The 19,800-nt window shown below is 40.9% G+C and overlaps 1 protein-coding gene and 1 non-coding gene across 2 annotated transcripts; both read right to left on the reverse strand.

Moving 5' to 3' along the window:
* Window positions 1-221: 221 nt before the first annotated feature.
* LOC132533368 (olfactory receptor 4F15-like) lies at window positions 222-1,163 on the reverse strand. The gene has a single exon (XM_060174174.1). It carries the CDS (start codon window positions 1,158-1,160, stop codon window positions 222-224), a length of 939 nt encoding a protein of 312 aa, XP_060030157.1. The 5' UTR covers window positions 1,161-1,163.
* A 3,051-nt stretch (window positions 1,164-4,214) lies between these two features.
* LOC132533684 (U1 spliceosomal RNA) lies at window positions 4,215-4,378 on the reverse strand. Its single transcript, XR_009545533.1, has one exon. It is a non-coding gene; the product is annotated as a U1 spliceosomal RNA (small nuclear RNA).
* Between the last annotated feature and the right edge of the window lie 15,422 nt (window positions 4,379-19,800).

Consider the following 19,800-nt stretch of genomic DNA (forward strand, 5'->3'; position numbering starts at 1 on the left):
TGATTCTGGTGAGATCGAATTTCTGGGCATAACAGATTTAGTTGCCAAATATTTAAACATTAGATAAGGTGAGAACACTATAGCCTCATTAGCATAGACATAATATTTTGAGGATCATACAATGTTAACTTTAGAAAAAAAACCCCTCATTTTCTATGTAAATACTTTCTGTTTTAGTGGACACTGCTCGCTAATGCACAAACGTGTACCTTAGAAGTCAGCTAGGGGTTCCTCTTTAAATGTAGTACTCGACTGCTCAACCTTCTCATTGCCATCATCATATCCTTGTTCCTCAACGTGTAAATGATGGGATTCAGAATGGGTGTGACCATAAAGTTCAAGATGGCAAAATATTTATCCAGTGGTACAGGAGGAAACGGCCACATATAAACAAAGAAGCAAGGTCCAAAGAACAAGACCACCACAGTGATGTGAGCTGACAGAGTGGAGAGGGCTTTGGACAAACCACCTGAAGAGTGTTTCCACACAGTGACCAGGATGTAAATGTAGGAGACAATCAGTAAGAGAAAGGTGCCTAAGGAAATGAAGCCACTGTTGGCAGTGATGATGAATTCTAATACGTAGGTGTCTGCACAAGCAAGTTTGATAAACCTAGGAAGATCACAGAAAAAGCTGTCTATCTCATTAGGACCACAAAAAGGCAGATGAACAACAAAAGCTAACTGGGCCACAGAGTGGATGAAGCCTATGACCCAAGCACCACACAGGAGCACAGTGCACGTTCGTGGACTCATGATAGTCAGGTAGTGGAGGGGCTTGCATATGGCCACATAGCGGTCCAAAGCCATGGCGATGAGCAGCACCATCTCACATCCACCCAGGAAGTGAAGAACAAATATTTGGATGACACATTCACGGAAGGAGATGGCTTGGTTACCAGTATGCAGGTCATAAACCACCTTCGGCACCGTCAAGGTGGAAAGACAGAAGTCGATAAAGGAGAGGTTGGCTAAAAGGAAGTACATAGAGGAATGCAAACGAGAGTCAAGGATTACTGTCAAGATAACGAGGAAATTTCCTAAAACAATCATCAGAAAAATCACTAAAGAGAAGACAAGGAGAAACTGTTGCACTGGTCTAGAGGTAGAAAGTCCCAGGAACACAAATTCAGACACTGAAGAATAGTGTGTCTTATTCATTGACTTTGTTTTACCTGGAAGGAACAAATAAAAGGAGTTAGTAGGAAAGCAGCACAGCTACTGAAGGAAGCAGATGTCATTGTTTTTCAAATCCTTTTTTCTTTCTTTTTTTCCTTCCTTCCTTCCTTCCTTCCTTCTTTCCTTCCTTCCTTCCTTCTTTCCTGCCTTCCTTCCTTCCTGCCTTCCTTCCTGCCTTTCTTTTGCTGGAGCATTGCTCAACTCTGGCTTATGGTGGTGGGTGATGTGAGGGATTGGCTTTGGAGCCTCAGGCATGAGAGTCTCTTTGCATAACCATTATGCTGTCTCCCCTGCCCTCAGATTCTGATGTTGAAGGAAAACTTCCATTCTCAGTCAGAAAAGCCCTTTGAAACAGCCATAAAACTTTCGTCTCTCCCCCACCCCTTCCTCAAGGGTCTTTTCTCCTTGGGGAGAAAAAATGGCATACAATATTTAGCAACTAGTTATTGAACAGATGCCAAGAACACTTCTATGTACTTTGCACTCTGCCACATTGAAATAACACACCCCCTGCCTATTTGTAGCCTGTAGCCATGAAGGTAGACTGTATGTAGCCATTGCAAACACCAGTGACTATAAGGATAAGAAGAACTTGAATGGTCAGAATTGACTGCAGTGCGATTTGCCATCTTCTGAAGGAAGATGTTTGTGTCCAGATCCATATGACAAGTAAGAGTTAAATAAAGAAGAGTAGACGCAAGGACCAGCGTAAGGATCACGCTCCCCACCTGCAGGGAAGTTGCTTCACAAGAGGTGAAGCAGGTCTGCAGGTGTGTCTTTTCTCTCCCCCCCTCTCTTCCTCTCCTCTCTCCATTTCTGTCTGTTCTATCCAACAACGACAACAACAATAACTATAACAATAAACAAAAAGGGCAACCAAAGGAAATAAATAAATAAATATTTTAAAAAGGGAGAGTAGAAATGATCTACTCAGAATAGGGAATATTTTGAAGCATGAAGAAACAGAACAGTTTGAAATTAGTAAAAGACCAGTAATGACATGTTCAAAGTAGAAGCTTATAGGGTTTATAAACAGTTTGGTCATGGGTGGAGGAGATAGCATTATGGTTAATACAAAGAAAGCTTTCATGTTAGGAAGCCACTGACAAAGCCCGACCACAAACCAAGACAGACACGGACAGAGTAACGATGTTCAAAAAGATTTATTCACACAAGCACACACACAGAGTCTCACTCATACAGGGGAACTCAGAGCTGAGGGTTCACTAGCTGGGGCCACTCCCTGGGCTGGGAACTCGGAGCAACTCCAAGACTCACTGCTTTATACTCTCAAGGGATGGGGGTTACACAAGCAGGATGTACACTTTATCTAAGGAAAACAGTTACGTATTACATCTTGAGCAATATCTTGAGCAAAGCAAAAGGGCACAAATTACACACTACATTTAACATTTTAAAAAAATTTAATCCCTTTTGTTGCCCTTGTTGTTTTATTGTTGTAGTTATTATTGATGTTGCTATTGATGTTGTTGTTGGATAGGACAGAGAGAAATGGAGAGAGGAGGGGAAGACAGAGAGAGGGAGAGAAAGACATCTGCAGACCTGCTTCACCGCCTGTGAAGCGCCTCCCCTGCAGGTGGGGAGCCGGGGCTCGAACCGGGATCCTTGCGGTGGTCCTTGAGCTTTGTGCCACGTGTGCTTAACCCGCTGTGCTACAGCCCGACTACCAACATCATTTATTTATTTATTTATTTATTTATTTATTTATTTATATCAGAGCACTGTTCAGCTCTAGCTTATGGAGTTGCGAGGGACAGAACCTGAGACTCTGGAGCCTCAGGCATGAGAGTCTGTTTGCATAACCATTACGCTATCTACCCACCACCCTCAACATTATTCTTGTAAATTCAAAGGAGTCATCTGTGGCTGCCCAGATGACTCGGGTGTTTCTGTCGAAGCGATCAGCTTGATTCTCAACTTTACTGTCTTTGACCTGTAAAACAAATCTCTAAGATGGAAGAACTCTCAAAATAGGGAGCTCTTGCCTGAGATTCCAAAGCCCCACGTTCAATCCCCTGCACTACCATAAGCCAGAACTGAACAGTGCTCTGGTCTCTGTGTGCCTTTTTCTACATATAGTTCTCTTTCATTAAAAAACAAACAAACAAACAAACAAAAAAAACCTTTGGTCACTGGAAGTTCCAGTGGCCAAGGAGTAACAAGTAATACAAATTCATGATGGAGGCAGGGTTGGGAACCTGTTAAAACAGAAATAAAGGAACACCAGAAACCCCGTAACACAACTTAGGAAATTTGAGAGGGTTGAGGTAAATAGCAGAATGGTTTTGCAGACTCCCATGCCTGAGACTCTGAAGTCCTAGGTTCAATCCCCCTGCGTATCGCCATAAGCCAGCGCTGGTCAGTGCTCTGGTAACACAACACACAAAAACTGAGGAAGATCTCTGAAAGGCAGGTGAGTGAACGGGTGCATGGAAGGAGGCAGCGGGGCGCTAAGGCTGCCGGAGTCTGGAGCAGCGCTGCAGCTGGGGAAGGCGCCATTGTGCAGTGCAGACTTTGCACTGAGCAAGGACCCCGGTGCCGGCGGAGGGCTAGGATCTTGAAAGAGAGGGGCAGCGGGAAAAGGCTTGCAGCTGGCCGCTATGGCTTCCTCGCTACCCTTCTCTGATTGGGAGAACTGGGTACTGGCAGCCAGAGAAAATAGACAGGAGCCATATCGAGCCACCCACTGATCGGAATAAAGGAGACTCTCCACGCCCGTTTGCCAGCACATTCTGTACATTCTGTACATAGAGTACAGCCACAGCACTACTTGCTGGTGAGACAACAGAAATCACTCAACACCTACCAAAGAACGGGGAAGAAATGAAAACTCCAGGTTTCGGGCCCTGGCAGTGTTGCCAAAACATTTAGCATAGCAACTAATTCTTTCACTACGCAGTTAAGCCATTTTATAAGTGACAAAGCACTGAACTTAAACACAAGAGAATCATGTCCAGAACTAGAGTTGGGTAGAAAAAATAAAGTCTACAAAACCAAATATTCAAACCAAGACACCAGGGGAGAGCGCGAACGCAGTGACCCACTACCACAAATTATGCAGTCGAGTTTCCCACACTTGGGGAAATCGCAGAGGTCAGCACGTCCCCAATATAGTAGATAAGCCTTGCCCTGGGGAAACCACCTACTTGATCATGGTATCTCCCATGCCAGGTAAGTACGACCTCTCTATCACGCCTGCAAACGGGACCTCGCATGACACTCACTCTTAACACGTGGTCACTAGTCTCATGCCACCTCCTCACCCTTGCTTTCTCAAAGTCCCGTGTCTCACACTTTATTCCATTGGGAAAAATTCTCAGGGATGCTTGTATCTCGAGAGCTACGCGGAGAGTCTCCCTAGTGGGTGCAGACCAGCCTCCTTTGCGCGCACGCTAATCTGCATACACCACGCCTCCAAGGCGCTATTGGCTCTCGCCGCCGGTCCCCCGGCTCTGCTGACTTCGTAGCTACAGGTTGACAGGGAAACTTAAAAAGGGCGAATCACTGGGCGCCCGGCAGCCGGCAGTTAAGGACCCCACAGAAAAGTGATCGTGTTTGAATTTGAACTCGTCTTCTTTTCAGGTAGAAGGGAGTTCCAAGACATGTGTCTCTCTCATCCTCACTGGAGACTATTATGAGCGAGCCCCACCCTAAGGACCGAGGCTTTCCCAACTTCAATAACAATTGCCTAATCGCAAATATCTGAGTAGATGTCAAAAAACACCAAACACACCAACTGCTTTAACCTACATAACAGCTGTTAGAAAACCTAAAGAAGCGCAGGTGCTGCAAAGCGCAAGGACCCGCGTAAGGATCCCGGTTCGAGCCCCCGGCTCCCCACCTGCAGGAGCGTCGCTTCACAGGCGGTGAAGCAGGTCTGCAGGTGTCTGTCTTTCTCTCCCCCTCTCTGTCTTCCCCTCCTCTCTCCATTTCTCTCTGTCCTATCCAACAACAACGACAACACCAGCAACAACAATAATAACTACAACGATAAAACAAGGGCAACAAAAGGGAATAAATAAAAGATAAATATAAAAAAATGTTAGTACAAATAATGTGATTGAATTTGTATAACTATATCTTCCTGAGTTCCTTAATATTGTATTTTAAATATCTTTAATTTTTAAAAAGTTTTTTAAAAACCTATTTATTACTGGATAGAAGCAGAGAGAAATTGAGAGGGGATGGGAAGATAGAGAGGGAGAAGAGACAGAGAGACACCTGCAGCCCTATTTCACCGCTCATGAAGCATTCCCCTTGCAGGTGGGAACCAGGGGCCTGAACCTGGGTCCTTGTGCACTCTAATGTGTACACTTAACCAAGTGCGCCACCACCTGGCCCCTTTTAAAAGTTAAAAAATATATATATCTTAAAAATAATTGCATTTACCAATGAAAGATTGATTTTTCAAAATGCAAATGTGCATGTAAAATCAAGGTGCATGTAATGTTAAATGAAGAATTAAAACACACTTATTGAAAAAAGTGAAATGAAAGTTTACTAGTCGGTTATTAACTCTTACCTCATCAAAGATCAACTAACAGTAGAGAAAGAATTCTCCACAAGGAGACCATCTTTAGGTGAGATTTTTACATTTTTATATTTTAGTCCTATATTTTTGATTCTTTACACACATTGGAAAGAAGAAATGAGTGGTCCAGGAGATGGTGCAGTGGATAAAGCATTGGACTCTCAAGCATGAGATCCTGAGTTCAATTCCTGGCAGCACATGTACCAGAGTGATGTCTGGTTCTTTCTCTCTATCCTCCTATCTTTCTCATAAATAAATAAATAAATAAATAAATAAAATATTTTTAAAAAGAAAAGAAGAAATGAGAAAGAAAAGTAAAAGAAAATAAAATAGGAAAAAAATAAAATAGAATTGCAATTGAGGGGGCCAGGTGGTGGCGCACCTGGTTGAGCGCACATGTTTCAACGCCAAGGACCCGCGTGGAGCCCTGAGTCGCTCGCTACCTGCAAGGGGGAAAACTTTGGAGGGGTGAAGCAGGGCTGCAGGTGTCTCTGTCTTTCTCCCTATCTCTCTAGATTTCTGGCTAATTCTATCCAATAAATAAAGATAATTAAAGAATAAAATAAATAAAATAGGGGGCCGGGCCATAGTGCACGGAGTTAAGCGCACATAGTGCGAAGCATAGGGACTGATGCAAAGGTCCGGGTTGGAGCTCCCGGCTCTCCACCTGCAGGGGATCACTTCGCAAGCTGTGAAGCAGGTCAGCAGGTCAGCAGGTCAGCAAGTGTCTATCTTTTTCTCCCTCTCTCTGTCTTCCCCTCTCCTCTCAATTTCTTTCTGTCCTATCCAGCAGCAACAACAATAATTTTAACAACAATAAACAAGGGCAACAAAATGGGAAAAATGGCTTCCAGGAGAAGTGGATTTGTAGTGCAGGCATCGAGACCCAACAATAACCCTGGAACCAAAAAAAAAAAAAAACTTTATTTATTGGATAGAGACAACTAGAAATCAAGAGGGAAGGGGGAGATAGAGAGGAAGAGAGACAGAGAGACATCTGCAGCCCTGCTTCATCACTCACAAAACTTTCCCCCTGCAGCTGGGGACTGGGCGCTTGAAACTGGGTCCTTGGGCTTTATATGTTAACTCTCTTTTCAGCCACCAGGTTCTAGATGCTACCAGACTTCCCTGGACAACCCCAATGTGTCCTGGAGTCCTGATTCCCCAGAACCCAGCCCCACTAGGGAAAGAGAGAGGCAGGCTGGGAGTGCGGATTGACCTGTCAATGCCCATGTTCAGCGGGGAAGCAATTACAGAAGCCAGACCTTCCACCTTCTGCACCCCACAATGACCTTGGGTCCATACTCCCAGAGGGATAAAGAACAGGAAAGCTAGGGAGTCAGGTGGTAGCACAGCGGGTTAAGTGCACGGGGCACAAAGTGCAAGGACCAGCTTAAGGATCCCGGTTCCAGCCCCCTTCTCCCCACCTGCAGGGGAGTTGCTTCTCTCCCCCTCTGTCTTACCCTCCTCTCTATATTTCCCTCTGTCCTATACAACAACAATAACATCAATAACAACAACAATAATAACTACAACAACAATGAAAGAGAACAAGGGCAACAAAAGGGAAAATAAATACATTTAAAAAAATTTTAAACATGTATTGGTTTCTAGTTCTAGTTCTAACATGTCTAGAGTTGAGGCAACAGTGACGCTGGTATATAGATTGTGTAAACTGTTACAGAACTCGAGAACTGGAAATTGGCTTTGGGTCATACATTTTTTTTCTTTGACAAAATAACTTCACCAAGGAGGTCAGAAGGTATTTTTCTCCCCTCTCTCCCCATTATTGTTTCCAGAGTGTCATCTGGGAATTACTGGAAGAATTTGTTCCAAAATAGCAATTAGCTAGACATGCCTATCTGCTACTAACAGTTGCTACAGGGGTCGGGCAGTAGAGCAGCGAGTTAAGCGCACATGGCGGCAAGCACAAGGACTGGTGCAAGGATCCCGGTTTGAGCCCCCGGCTCCCCATCTGCAGGGGGGTTGCCTCACAAGCAGTGAAGCAGGTCTGCAGGTGTCTGTCCTTCTCTCCCCATCTCTGTCTTCCCTCCTCTCTTGATTTCTGTCTGTCCTATCCAACAACAACAACAACAACAACAGTAATGCCAACAATAAGACAACAACGGCAATGGCAACAAAAAGGGAAAAATGGCTTCTAGAAGCAGTGGATTCGTGGTGCAGGCAAAGAGCCCCAGCGATAACCCTGGAGGCGAAAAATAAAAGAAAAATAGCTACAAAATTAGAACAATGAAGTGATACACATCCTTCATAAATGAATAGAGTAATAGTTGTAAGAAATTTGGTGGCTCGTGGTCCAGGAGGCGGCGCAGTGGGTAAAGCACTGGACTCTCAAGCATGAGGTCCTGAGTTCGACCCCGGTAGCACACGTACCACAGTGATGTCTGGTTCTTTCTCTCTCCTCCTGTCTTTCTAGTAAATAAATAAAATCTATATAAAAAAAGAAACTTGGGGTCTCAAAAAGTCTTTGTTATTAAAATATGTTGTGTAGGATAAAAGTGATTGGTTTGAAAAGATCAAACTGGGGGGTGGGGCGATAGCCCTACGGGTTAAGCGCAGATGGTGCATAGCTCCCGGTTCAAGCCCCCCGGCTCCCCACCTGCAGGGGGGGTCGCTTCACAAGCGGTGAAGCAGGTCTGCAGGTGTCTGTCTTTCTTTGCCCCTCCTCCTTTGTCCTCCTCTCCTCTCTCCATTCCTCTCTGTCCTATCTGGCAACAACAACATCAGTAACAGCAATAATAATCACCACAACAACAGCAACAAAAGGAAAATAAACAAATAAAAATATTAAAAAAAGAAAGAGAAATAAAAAAAAATAAAACTGGTTATCTATACAGAGTCAAATGTAACAATTCATGTATTTTACACGTTTCCATTTTAGTAACTCACAGAACAAAAGGTCAAGATATCTATATATAATATATATATGAATAATATGTTTGTTGTATTTGATAATAGTGGTAGGATCATCATAAAGGCAGAAACCATGAAAGAATAGGGTAATTGGGTGGGGGGTAGATAGCATAATAGTTATGCAAAGATGAACAACAAGAGCAACAAAAGGGAAAAATAGCCTCCAGGAGCAGTGCAGGCAATAACCCTAGCAAATACCCTGGAGGCAAAAACAAACAAAAAAAACCCCATAAAAATAGTTATGCAAAGAGATTTTCATGCTTGAGGCTCCAAAGGACCAGGTTCAATCCCCTGTACCACCACAAAGCAGAGCTGAACAGTGCTCTGGTAAAAGAAACAAACAAAAAAATAGATTAATTTTAGTTGATAAAGACTAGTAAGTTCACCACACCCCCCAATAAAAAAGACAAAAAGAAAGGCGGCAAGTTGGTAATGCACCTGTTTGAGACCGCACATTACAATGCACAGGACTTGAGTTCAAGTCCTGGGTCATCACCTGCAGGGAGAGGTGCAACAGTGCTGCAGGTGTCTATTTTTCTCTCTACCTCTGTTGTTGCAGAGGTCTGTTTTTCTCTCTACCTCTGTATCTCTCCTCCCTTCTCAATTTCTCTCTCTCCTATCAGACAAACAAACAAACAAACAAATAACATAAAAAAGATGAGTCAGTTCTCTTTATCTCAATCACATAAAATTGTAAAAGGAAGAAGATGAACTGGACATAAACACCAGAGAAAAATGTCATAAGACTAAGTCTAAAAACTAGTAAGGAAGTTTCAAAATTTTCAGTAAAAATGGACCAAGGCCCATGTCTCCACTTTGGTGCAATACTCTAAACCCAGTACAAGTTCTGCTTTGTATTTCCCTTTCTGTTCTTATTTTTCAACTTCTGTCCATGAATCCAGGTGAGAGATGTTAGCTACAGACATCCAGCTGACAGGCACTTTAACATTCAATGCAAACAACCAGGACATCAATATTCCTTTAAAATATCTGGGCAGCAAAGTCTAACCTTAAGGAAATCTGGCTAATAGACTAAATTCAAATTACTTGTCTTAAAATGCATATCTCTTTTTACAGTGATGTCAAGCTCAACAATTTCTAGGAGGCCAGAAACAATTTGAAGTACGGAAACTTTGATTTATGGTTTGGTTAAAAAAAAAAAAAAAAGACTAAGGCTGCCCAGGGAGATCACACAATACTTAGGCAAAAGACTTTCCAGGCCCTAGGCGCTAAGGTTCTAGCTTCATTCTTTGCAACCAGAGTCGAGCACTGCTCTGGTAAAAAACAAAAGCAAAAACAAAAATAAAAACAATCCCAGAAAGCAAATAGACACAAACCAACCAAACCAAACCAACCAACCAAACAAAGAAAAACAAGGTAAAAAGAATGCTAAAGCCAATATCTAAGTGATGTTTCAATTTGTGAAGAAAGGCAATCATATAAATCAGAGTGTTCCTGTGATTTACCTTGAGTGGAGAAATATGTACTTAGCGGGGGTCGGGTGGTAGTGAGTGGGTTAAGCGCACAGGGCGCGAAGCGCCAAGAAGTGGAGAAAGGATTCTAATTCGAGCCCCCGGCTCCCCACTTGCAGGGGGGTCACTTCATGAGCGGTGAAGCAGGTCTGCAGGTGTCTATCCTTCTCTCCCCTCTCTGTCTTCCCCTCCTCTCTCCATTTCTCTCTGCCCTATCCAACAACAACGACAGCAATAACAACAATAATAACGATTATTAACAATAATAACAACTATTAAAAACCTGCGCTGCAGGTTAAGCGCAGGTGGCTCAAAGTGCAATGACCTGCATAAGTATCTGGGTTCCGGCCCCGGGCTCCCCACGTACAAGAGAATTGCTTCACAAGCCGTGAAGCATGTCTGTAGGTGTCTATCTTTCTCTTCCCCTCTCAGTCTCTGTCTTCCCCTCCTCTCTCCATTCCTCTCTGTCCTATCTAACAACGATGACATCAAGAACAACAACAATGAAAAAAAAAGGGCAACAAAAGGGAAAATAAATAAATAAATAAAAAAAGAAATATATACTTAGCTTTTTCCCATACTACTTGATATTACAAACATTCCATAACAAACATCCTTTACTTTTGAAAAGAATAATGTTTACATAGATAATGTAAACATTATGATTAAGTTATAGGGTTATCTTCAATGGTTTTTCTCCTTACCTTCCACTTGTTTTGGAAACTGAATGAAAATCACTGAGACCGTGAATGTTTGTTTCAATTGCCTCTATTTTTGCCAGTTGTCTTTTTGCGTGTTCCCAGATCTAAGAAAACAAATCATTTTTTGGTGATGGAATTATGTAAGAGAACATAAGAAAAGTGTCAACTGATAAACCTAGGAACAAATCTGGCATCTTATAAGCAAACTGAACAGCAATTAAAAGTCATGCATTTGGCAAGCTAGGTTAGTTAGAATTTCTCATGAGTGTGTAGCTTTTCCTCATAAAAATGAAAGAAAAAAAGGAAGTGACAACTAACAAATAAATACATGTTCCCATGGAGAAATGCAGATATTAAAGTAAATATTTATTTAAATATAATTAAACATAATTAAATATTTATTTAAATATAATTAATATAATTAACATTAACATTTGATAATTCCAATAGATGAATATAGACTCAGGAAAAATAATTATATTTCACTAGAAATACAATTAGAAAACTTCTTAAAAAATTCTGTGACTCTAAAGCATCTTTTTGTTAATCCTACCATCAAAATGAAGGCCAAGAGCAGAGCACCACTTAATTGGAAAATTTGAATGCAGCTGTATCCTGAGAGTCACATCCCTCTGACACCTCTTTGCTAATTAACTCCTCTTGGATTTGCGAGCTCTGCTGGTTCTACATGGTGCCCAAACAGTTTAAGCTTAAAATGAAATGAATCTGCTCTTCTTTCTTATACCTTTTCCCTGTGAGTCAGCTCTCTAATTTACTCCTCATGCTTACTGCCTATACATTTATGATGTCAACAAATGACCTATCCAACCATTTTGTCAGATTTTGTTAAGAATTCAATGAAAAGGGAGGGGGAGAGGCAGACTGGGAGTATGGATCGACCAGTCAACATCCATGTTCAGCAGGGAAGCAATTACAGAAGCCAGACCTTCCACCTTCTGCAACCCACAATGACCCTGGGTCCATGCTCCCAGAGGGATAAAGAATGGGGAAGCTATCAGGGGAGGGGATGGAATATGGAGATCGGGTGGTGGGAATTGTGTGGAGTTATACCCCTCCCAGCCTACGGTTTTGTTAAATAAATAATTTAAAAAAGTTGCCCTGAACCTTATCGCTTTGGGAATGACAATAAATAAATAATAAAGGCTAGAAAAAAAAAAGAAAAGAATTCAGTGAAAACTTTGTCATTAGTATCCAGAGCTACATTATTGTTGTTCTTATGTGGAATTAGAACTGCACAGTTGAGTGGTCCGGGAGGTGGCGCAGTGGCTAAGGCACTAGACTCTCAAGCATGAGGTCCTGAGTTTGGTCCCCGGCAGCACATGTACCAGAGTGATGGCTGGTTCTTTCTCTCCTCCTATCTTTCTCATGAATAAGTAAATAATTTCTTAAAAAAAAAAGAACTGCACAGTTTTTATTTCAAATATTCATGGTTATGGGGGGGAGATCATAATGGTTATAGAAACAGACTTTCATACCTGAGACTCACAAGTTCCAACTTTACCCCCGACCCCAAGCCACCATAAGCCAGAGCTCAGCAGTGCTCTGGTTATAAAGAAACTCATGCTAGACGAAATTGAAATCCTATAATCAATTCCTTTTTTTTTTTCCTTTGCTCCTATTTCTTCACTTCCTTTCCTTCTTCCCTTCTGGGAAGAACTAATTGGTTTTATAGCTTTGTTAAAAAGTTATTTTTAATTTTACTTATTTCTGTTTGTTTTTTCTATATACTATTGACTACACCAATATGCATTTCCACCAAGTGTATAGGAATCCTCTTTTCTCTACTTCTCCAATTTATGTGTCTTGTCCATTGGATACTAGTATTTTCACAGGTGTGAGGTGATCACTCATTCAAAGAACTCATAAAACTCAATGATTGAAAATCATATAAGCCAGTCAAAATGGGTAGAATATCTAAATAGATCTCTCTCCAAAAAAAGACATACATGTAACCAATAAGCACATAAAATATGTTCATTATTTCTTATTATTATTTAAAAAACATTTATTTATTTATTGGATAGAGACAGTTAGAAGTTGAGAGGGAAGGGGGTAATAGGGAGAGAGACAGAGAGATACCTGCAGCCCTGTTTCACCACTCACAAAGCTTTCCCTCTGCAGGTGGGGACCGGGGGCTTGAATCCAGGTCTTAGTGCTTTGGAACATGTGTGCTCAACCAGGGGCACCACCACCCGGGCGGCCCCTCTTATTACTTATTCTGTATGTGTTTTTCAAACTTATTATTTAAATTTTAATTTTTTGGTTAATATACATAGTATAAGTATAAAAATCAGAAAACTAAAAAAATTAAGTTCAAAACTGGAATTTTGCCTTTAGCATGGTATTTATAGCTATATGGTTTATTTAGATACATATACATTATATGTCTAGATGTTTTCATAACTTATTTGGGAACCATAGTATCACAGTAATGTTCATGTTGTGCATGGAAGGCTTGACAACTTTAATTTTAGTCTTAATTATACAGGTTTCTGTTTATCCAAAGTAGAATACTCCTATTAGGAATTTTTGGGTTTATTGGGGGGGGTTAGGGATGTTATTGTCATTAATATATGTAAGAAAAGCTTTGAACATTTATAGTTCCCACCTCCCCCCCAATTCCTTTTACTATAGCAACTAAAAGAATAAAATATCTAGGAATAAACCTAACCAAAGAAGTGAAAGACTTGTATACTGAAAATTATGAGTCACTACTCAAAGAAATTAAAAAAGACACAAAGAAGTGGAAAGATATTCCATGTTCATGGGTCGGTAGAATTAACACAATCAAAATGAATATACTACCCAGAGCCATCTACAAATTTAATGCTATCCCCATCAAGATCCCAAGCACATTTTTTAGGAGAATAGAACAAATGCTACAAATGTTTATCTGGAACCAGAAAAGACCTAGAATTGCCAAAACAATCTTGAGAAAAAAGAACAGAACCGGAGGCATCACACTCCCAGAACTCAAATTGTATTATAGGGCCATTGTCATCAAAACTGCTTGGTACTGGAACATGAATAGACACATTGACTAGTGGAATAGAATTGAGAACCCAGAAGTGAGCCCCCACACCTATGGACATCTAATCTTTGACAAAGGTGCCCAGACTATTAAGTGGGGAAAGCAGAGTCTCTTCAACAAATGGTGTTGGAAACAATGGGTTGAAACATGCAGAAGAATGAAACTGAATCACTGTATTTCACTCAAACACAAAAGTAAATTCCAAGTGGATCAAGGACTTGGATGTTAGACCACTATCAGATACTAAACTATCAGATACTTAGAGGAAAATATTGGCAGAACTCTTTTCTGCATAAATTTCAAAGACATCTTCAATGAAACGAATCCAATTACAAAGAAGACTAAGGCAAGTATAAACCTATGGGACTACATCAAATTAAAAAGCTTCTTCACAGCAAAAGAAACCACTATCCAAACCAAGAGACCCCTCAGAGAATGGGAGAAGATCTTTACATGCCATACATCAGACAAGAGTTTAATAACCAACATAATAAAGAGCTTGCCAAACTCAACAACAAGACAACAAATAACCCCATCCAAAAATGGGGGGAGGACATGGACAGAATATTCACCACTGAAGAGATCCAAAAGGCCAAGAAACACATGAAAAAATGCTCCAAGTCTCAGATTGTCAGAGAAATGCAAATCAAGACAACAATGAGATACCACTTCACTCCTGTGAGAATGTCATACATCAGAAAAGGTAACAGCAACAAATGCTGGAGAGGTTGTGGGCTCAAAGGAACCCTCCTGCACTGCTGGTGGGAATGTCAATTGGTCCAACCTCTGTGGAGAACAGTCTGGAGAACTCTCAGAAGGCTAGAAATGGACCTACCCTATGACCCTGCAATTCCTCTCCTGGGGATATATCCTAAGGAACCTAACACATCCATCAAAAAAGATCTGTGTACATATATGTTTTTGGCAGCACAATTTTTTTTTTATTATTATTTTTTTTTATTTTTAAATTTCTTTATTGGGGGATTAATGTTTTACATTAGACAGTAAATACAATAGTTTGTACATAACATTTCTCAGTTTTCCACATAACAATACAACCCCCACTAGGTCCTCTGTCATCCTTTTTGGAGCTGTACTCTCCCCCCCACCCCCCAGTCTTTTACTTTGGTGAAATACACCAACTTAAAAAAATTTTTTTCCCTTTTGTTGCCCTTGTTTTTTTGTTGTTGTTGTTGTTATAGTTATTATTGTTTTTTTTTTTTATTTAAGAAAGGATTAATTAACAAAACCATAGGGTAGGAGGGGTACAACTCCACACAATTCCCACCGCCCAATCTCCATATCCCACCCCCTCCCCCAATAGCTTTCCCATTCTCTATCCCTCTGGGAGCATGGACCCAGGGTCATTGAGGGTTGCAGAAGGTAGAAGGTCTGGCTTCTGTAATTGCTTCCTCGCTGAACATGGGCATTGACTGGTCGGTCCATACTCCCAGTCTGCCTCTCTCTTTCCCTAGTAGGATGGGTCTCTGGGGAAGCTGAGCTCCAGGACACATTGGTGGTGTCTTCAATCCAGGGAAGTCTGACCGGCATCCTGATGATACCTGGAACCTGGTGACTGAAAAGAGAGTTAACATACAAAGCCAAACAAATTGTTGAGCAATCATGGACCCAAAGCTTGGAAAAGTGGAGAGGAAGTATTAGGGAGGTACTCACTGCAAACTCTAGTATACTTCTGCTTTCTTACTTTGGTGCCATACTCCAAACTCAGTCAATTTCTGCTTTGCGTTTCTACTTCTTTTTTTTTTTTTTTACATGCATAACATTCCCCAGATTCCCATTTAGCAATAAAACCCCCACTATTTCATTCATCATTTTTCATGGACCTGTATTCTCCCCACCCACCCACCCACCCCAGAGTCTTTTACTTTGGTGTAATACTCCAATTCCATTTCAGGTTCGACTTGTGTTTTCTTTTCTAATCTTGTTTTTCAACTTCGGCCTGAGAGTGAGATCATCCCATATTCATCCTTCTGTTTCTGACTTATTTCACTCAACATGATTTTTTCAAGGTCCATCCAAGATCGGCTGAAAACGGTGAAGTCACCATTTTTTACAGCTGAGTAGTATTCCATTGTGTATATATACCACAACTTGCTCTGAATGACTCTGAAAATGTCCAATAGTTCTAGGTTATCTATCTCTTCATTTAGCTCCCTTATGTCTTTACTGATTTTCTTCCTGGATGATCTGTCAAGTTGAGATAGTGGGGTGTTGAAGTCCCCTACTATGATTGTGTTACTGTTAATATATTGCTGTAGCTCTTTCAGTAGAGGTTTGATGTATTTAGATGGCTTCTCATTGGGTGCATAGATATTAATAATTGTTAAGTCCTCTTGATTGACTGATCCTCTGAGCATTAAGTAGTGTCCATTCCTATCTTTTTTAATCTTATGTATTTTAAAGTCTATCATGTCAGATATGAGAATAGCTGTTCCTGCCCTTTTTTGTGGGCCATTGGCTTGAATGATAGTTTTCCATCCTTTCACTTTAAGTCTGTGTTTGTCTTGTTGCGTTAGGTGAGTTTCCTGTAGACAACATATTGTTGGGTTGTGTTTTCTGATCCATCTTCCTACTCTGTGTCTTTTAATAGGTGAATTCAGGCCATTCACATTTATTGATATCAAAGATTGAAGATATTTTAACGCCATTCTTGTAGAGTTTTAGAGTGTTTTGATATATGTTCTATTTGTGGTGGTCTGGTTGTTTATAGGAAACCTTTCAGAACTTCTTTCAAGGCAGGCTTGGTGATGGTTGCTTCCTTCAACTGTTGCTTGTCTGAGAAGGTTTTGATGCTTCCATCTAGTGTGAATGACAGTCTAGCAGGATATAGTATTCTTGGCTGAAAGCCTTTCTCATTGAGCACTCGATAGATATCTTGCCATTCTCTTCTGGCCTGTAGTGTTTGTATGGAGAAGTCTGCTGCTAATCTTATGGGTTTTCCTTTGTAGGTGACTCTTTGTTTTTCTCTTGCAGCCTTGAGGATCCTTTCTTTATCCTTATTCCTTTCCAATCTAAGTATGACATGTCTTGGTGTCTTTAGGTCTGGGTTAATTCTGTTTGGGACCCTCTGGGCTTCTTGAATCTTTATGTCTTTGGTGTTGTCTAGACTAGAGAAATTTTCAGCTATTATGGCCTGGAGAACGCTTTCTTCCTCCCCTTCTCTTTCTTCCTCTGGTAAGCCAATAATGCGTATATTGTTTCTTTTGAAGTCATCCCATAGGACTCTGTTGTTGTTTTCAGCATCTTTTAATCTCTTTTTGAGATCTCTTACTTCTTCTTTAGTTGTCTCTAATTCATCCTCAATCTTGCTAATTCTGTCTTCAGCCTCATTGATTCTGTTCTCTCTGCTCTCTACTGTTTTCTGGAGTTCATCTATTTTGTTGCCCTGCTCTGATACTGTTTTAGCTTGTTCAGCTAGTTGCCTTCTTAGCTCAGCAATTTCAGCTTTCAGCTCTCTAATAACCATGAGATAATTAGAATTTTCTTCCATATTCTCATTTGTTGTTCCTGCAGTTCTGATTACAATTTTTTCAAATTATTTACTCACTCCTGTTATTATTTCCTTAGCTAATGTTTGGATGTTGAACTCGTTGTTTTGTGCTTTGCCCTCTGGAGGACTTTTAGCTGGACTCTTGTCCTGGTTCGAGTCTCCATTATTTTTTCTTGTTGTTTTAACCATTTTATATAAGTTAAGAGGTTTTTCAATCCCTGAGTTGGAGTTCAGTGGTGTAAAAGCCTTTTTTTTTCCCCCTGTAGGCTATGGTAGCCTGAGGGCTTTTAAACTATCAATAGGCTTCTTGGCTTAATCAATGACTCCTGACCAAGAGATAAAGCAGGGTGTGGCAGAGATAATCCAGTGGTTATGCAAAGAGACTTTCACAGCCCTTCAGCTATTGGCAGCACAATTTGTAATAGCAAAAAACCTGGAAGCAACCCAGGTGTCCCACAACAGATGAGTGGCTGAGCAAGTTGTGGTATATATACACAGTGGAATACTACTCAGATGTAAAAAATGGTGACTTCACCATTTTCAGCCGATCTTGGATGGACCTTGAAAAAATCATGTTGAGTGAAATAAGTCAGAAACAGAAGGATGAATATGGGATGATCTCACTCTCTGGCCGAAGTTGAAAAACAAGATCAGAAAAGAAAACACAAGTAGAACCTGAAATGGAATTGGCGTATTGCACCAAAGTAAAAGACTCTGGGGTGGGTGGGTGGGGAGAATACAGGTCCATGAAGGATGACAGAGGACCTAGTGGGGGTTGTATTGTTAAATGGGAAACTGGGGAATGTTATGCATGTACAAACTATTGTATTTACTGTTGAATGTAAAACATTAATTCCCCAATAAAAAAAATGGAAGAAAAAAAAAAAGAAAGGAAACCCTGCACCCACACACACACACACAAAAAAAAAAAACACAAAAAAACATTAATTCCCCCAAAAAAAATCAGAAAAAAAAGAAAAAAATACTTCAAAAAAAAAAAAAAGAAACTCATGGTTTAGATCATTTTAAGAAATTAGTGAGGCTGAGTGGTGGTGCACATAGTACTAAGTGCAAGGACTCCTGCAAGGATCCTGGTTTGTACATCCTCCTGCAGGGGTGATGCTTCATAAGCTGCAAAGCAGGTCTGCAGATCTCTCTCTCTCTCTCTCCCCCACTCAATTTCTCTCTGTCTCATCCAATACAATGGAAAACATGGTCACCAAGAGCAGTGGATTTATAGTGCTGGCACCGACCCCCAGTGATAACCCAGGAGGCAAAAACAAGCAAAAAACATAACAACAACAAGACAACAACAAAACACACCCACATGAAAATAGCACACTTGTTAAAGTGGTTGATGTGTTATTTTCAAAGTGGCTATTATTAGCCTTATGCTTTTCCTCTCTCCCTCTCCATCTCCCTCTCTCCCTCTTTTTCTCTCTCTCTCTTATGAGAGGACTAATTACAGTGCTATCATTGACACCTAGGTACAATTCCCCATCTCTTCATAGGTAGGTGTCTGCAAAACATTCTTACCCCTAACTTAGGACCTTTAAGTCCCCCAGACCCATGTCTTCCACTGCTTCCCCAGAGTCTTTTGCTTTGATGGAGAACACCAACCCCAGTGCTATTACTGGCTCTACCCTACTGATATCACTGATCACCTCATTTAGAGTCAGAGGTCCTTTGCTTCTTGTACGACTCCTTTCAGTAATTCTTGCAAGGCAAGATTATTGGTAGTGAATTATTTCAGTTTCTATATGTTTGGGAAGAGTTTAGCTTCTCCTTTATAATTGGAAAATAATTTGGCAGGATACAGTGTGGTTGGCAATTTTTCTCTTTTAATCCTGTAAATTTTGTCATTCTTTTTTTAAAATTTATTTATTTATGAGAAAGATAGGAGAGAGAAAGAACCAGACATCACTCTGGCACATGTGCTGCTGGGGATCGAACTCAAGACCTCAAGCTTGAGAGTCCAAAGCTTTATCATTGCACCACCTCCCAGACTACAAATTTTGTCGTTCTAGTCCCTTCTTGCCCCCTACAGGGCTTGTGATGAGAAATCTGAAGAAAGCCTGATGGTTCTACCTCTGTATTTCTGAGTGTTTCTTTTCCTAATAGCCAGCAATATTTCCCTTGCTTTTGGATAGTTTTGCAATGATGTGTCATAGTGTTGACTGTTTTGCATCCAGATGGAACTTGGATGCTCTTCCAGCTTCCTGAATGTCTGTGTTTTGAATGCTGCCCAGGTATGGAAAATTTTCTGCAATGATTTCTTTGAAAATATCTCTGCTCCTCTCTCCCTCTGTTGTTCCTTAGGGGCCCCAGTGTCTTTCACTTGGATCATCCTGATGGAGTCTGTTATTTCACAGAGAGCTGCTTCATTTTTCCTGAACCACT

This window comes from Erinaceus europaeus, chromosome 16 (genome assembly GCF_950295315.1).
Source record: "Erinaceus europaeus chromosome 16, mEriEur2.1, whole genome shotgun sequence".
Lineage (NCBI taxonomy): Eukaryota > Metazoa > Chordata > Mammalia > Eulipotyphla > Erinaceidae > Erinaceus > Erinaceus europaeus.

Excerpts from the sequence above, each read along its gene's own strand:
- LOC132533368 (XM_060174174.1), bottom strand. The coding sequence starts at position 1,160 with ATGAATAAGACACACTATTCTTCAGTGTCTGAATTTGTGTTCCTGGGA.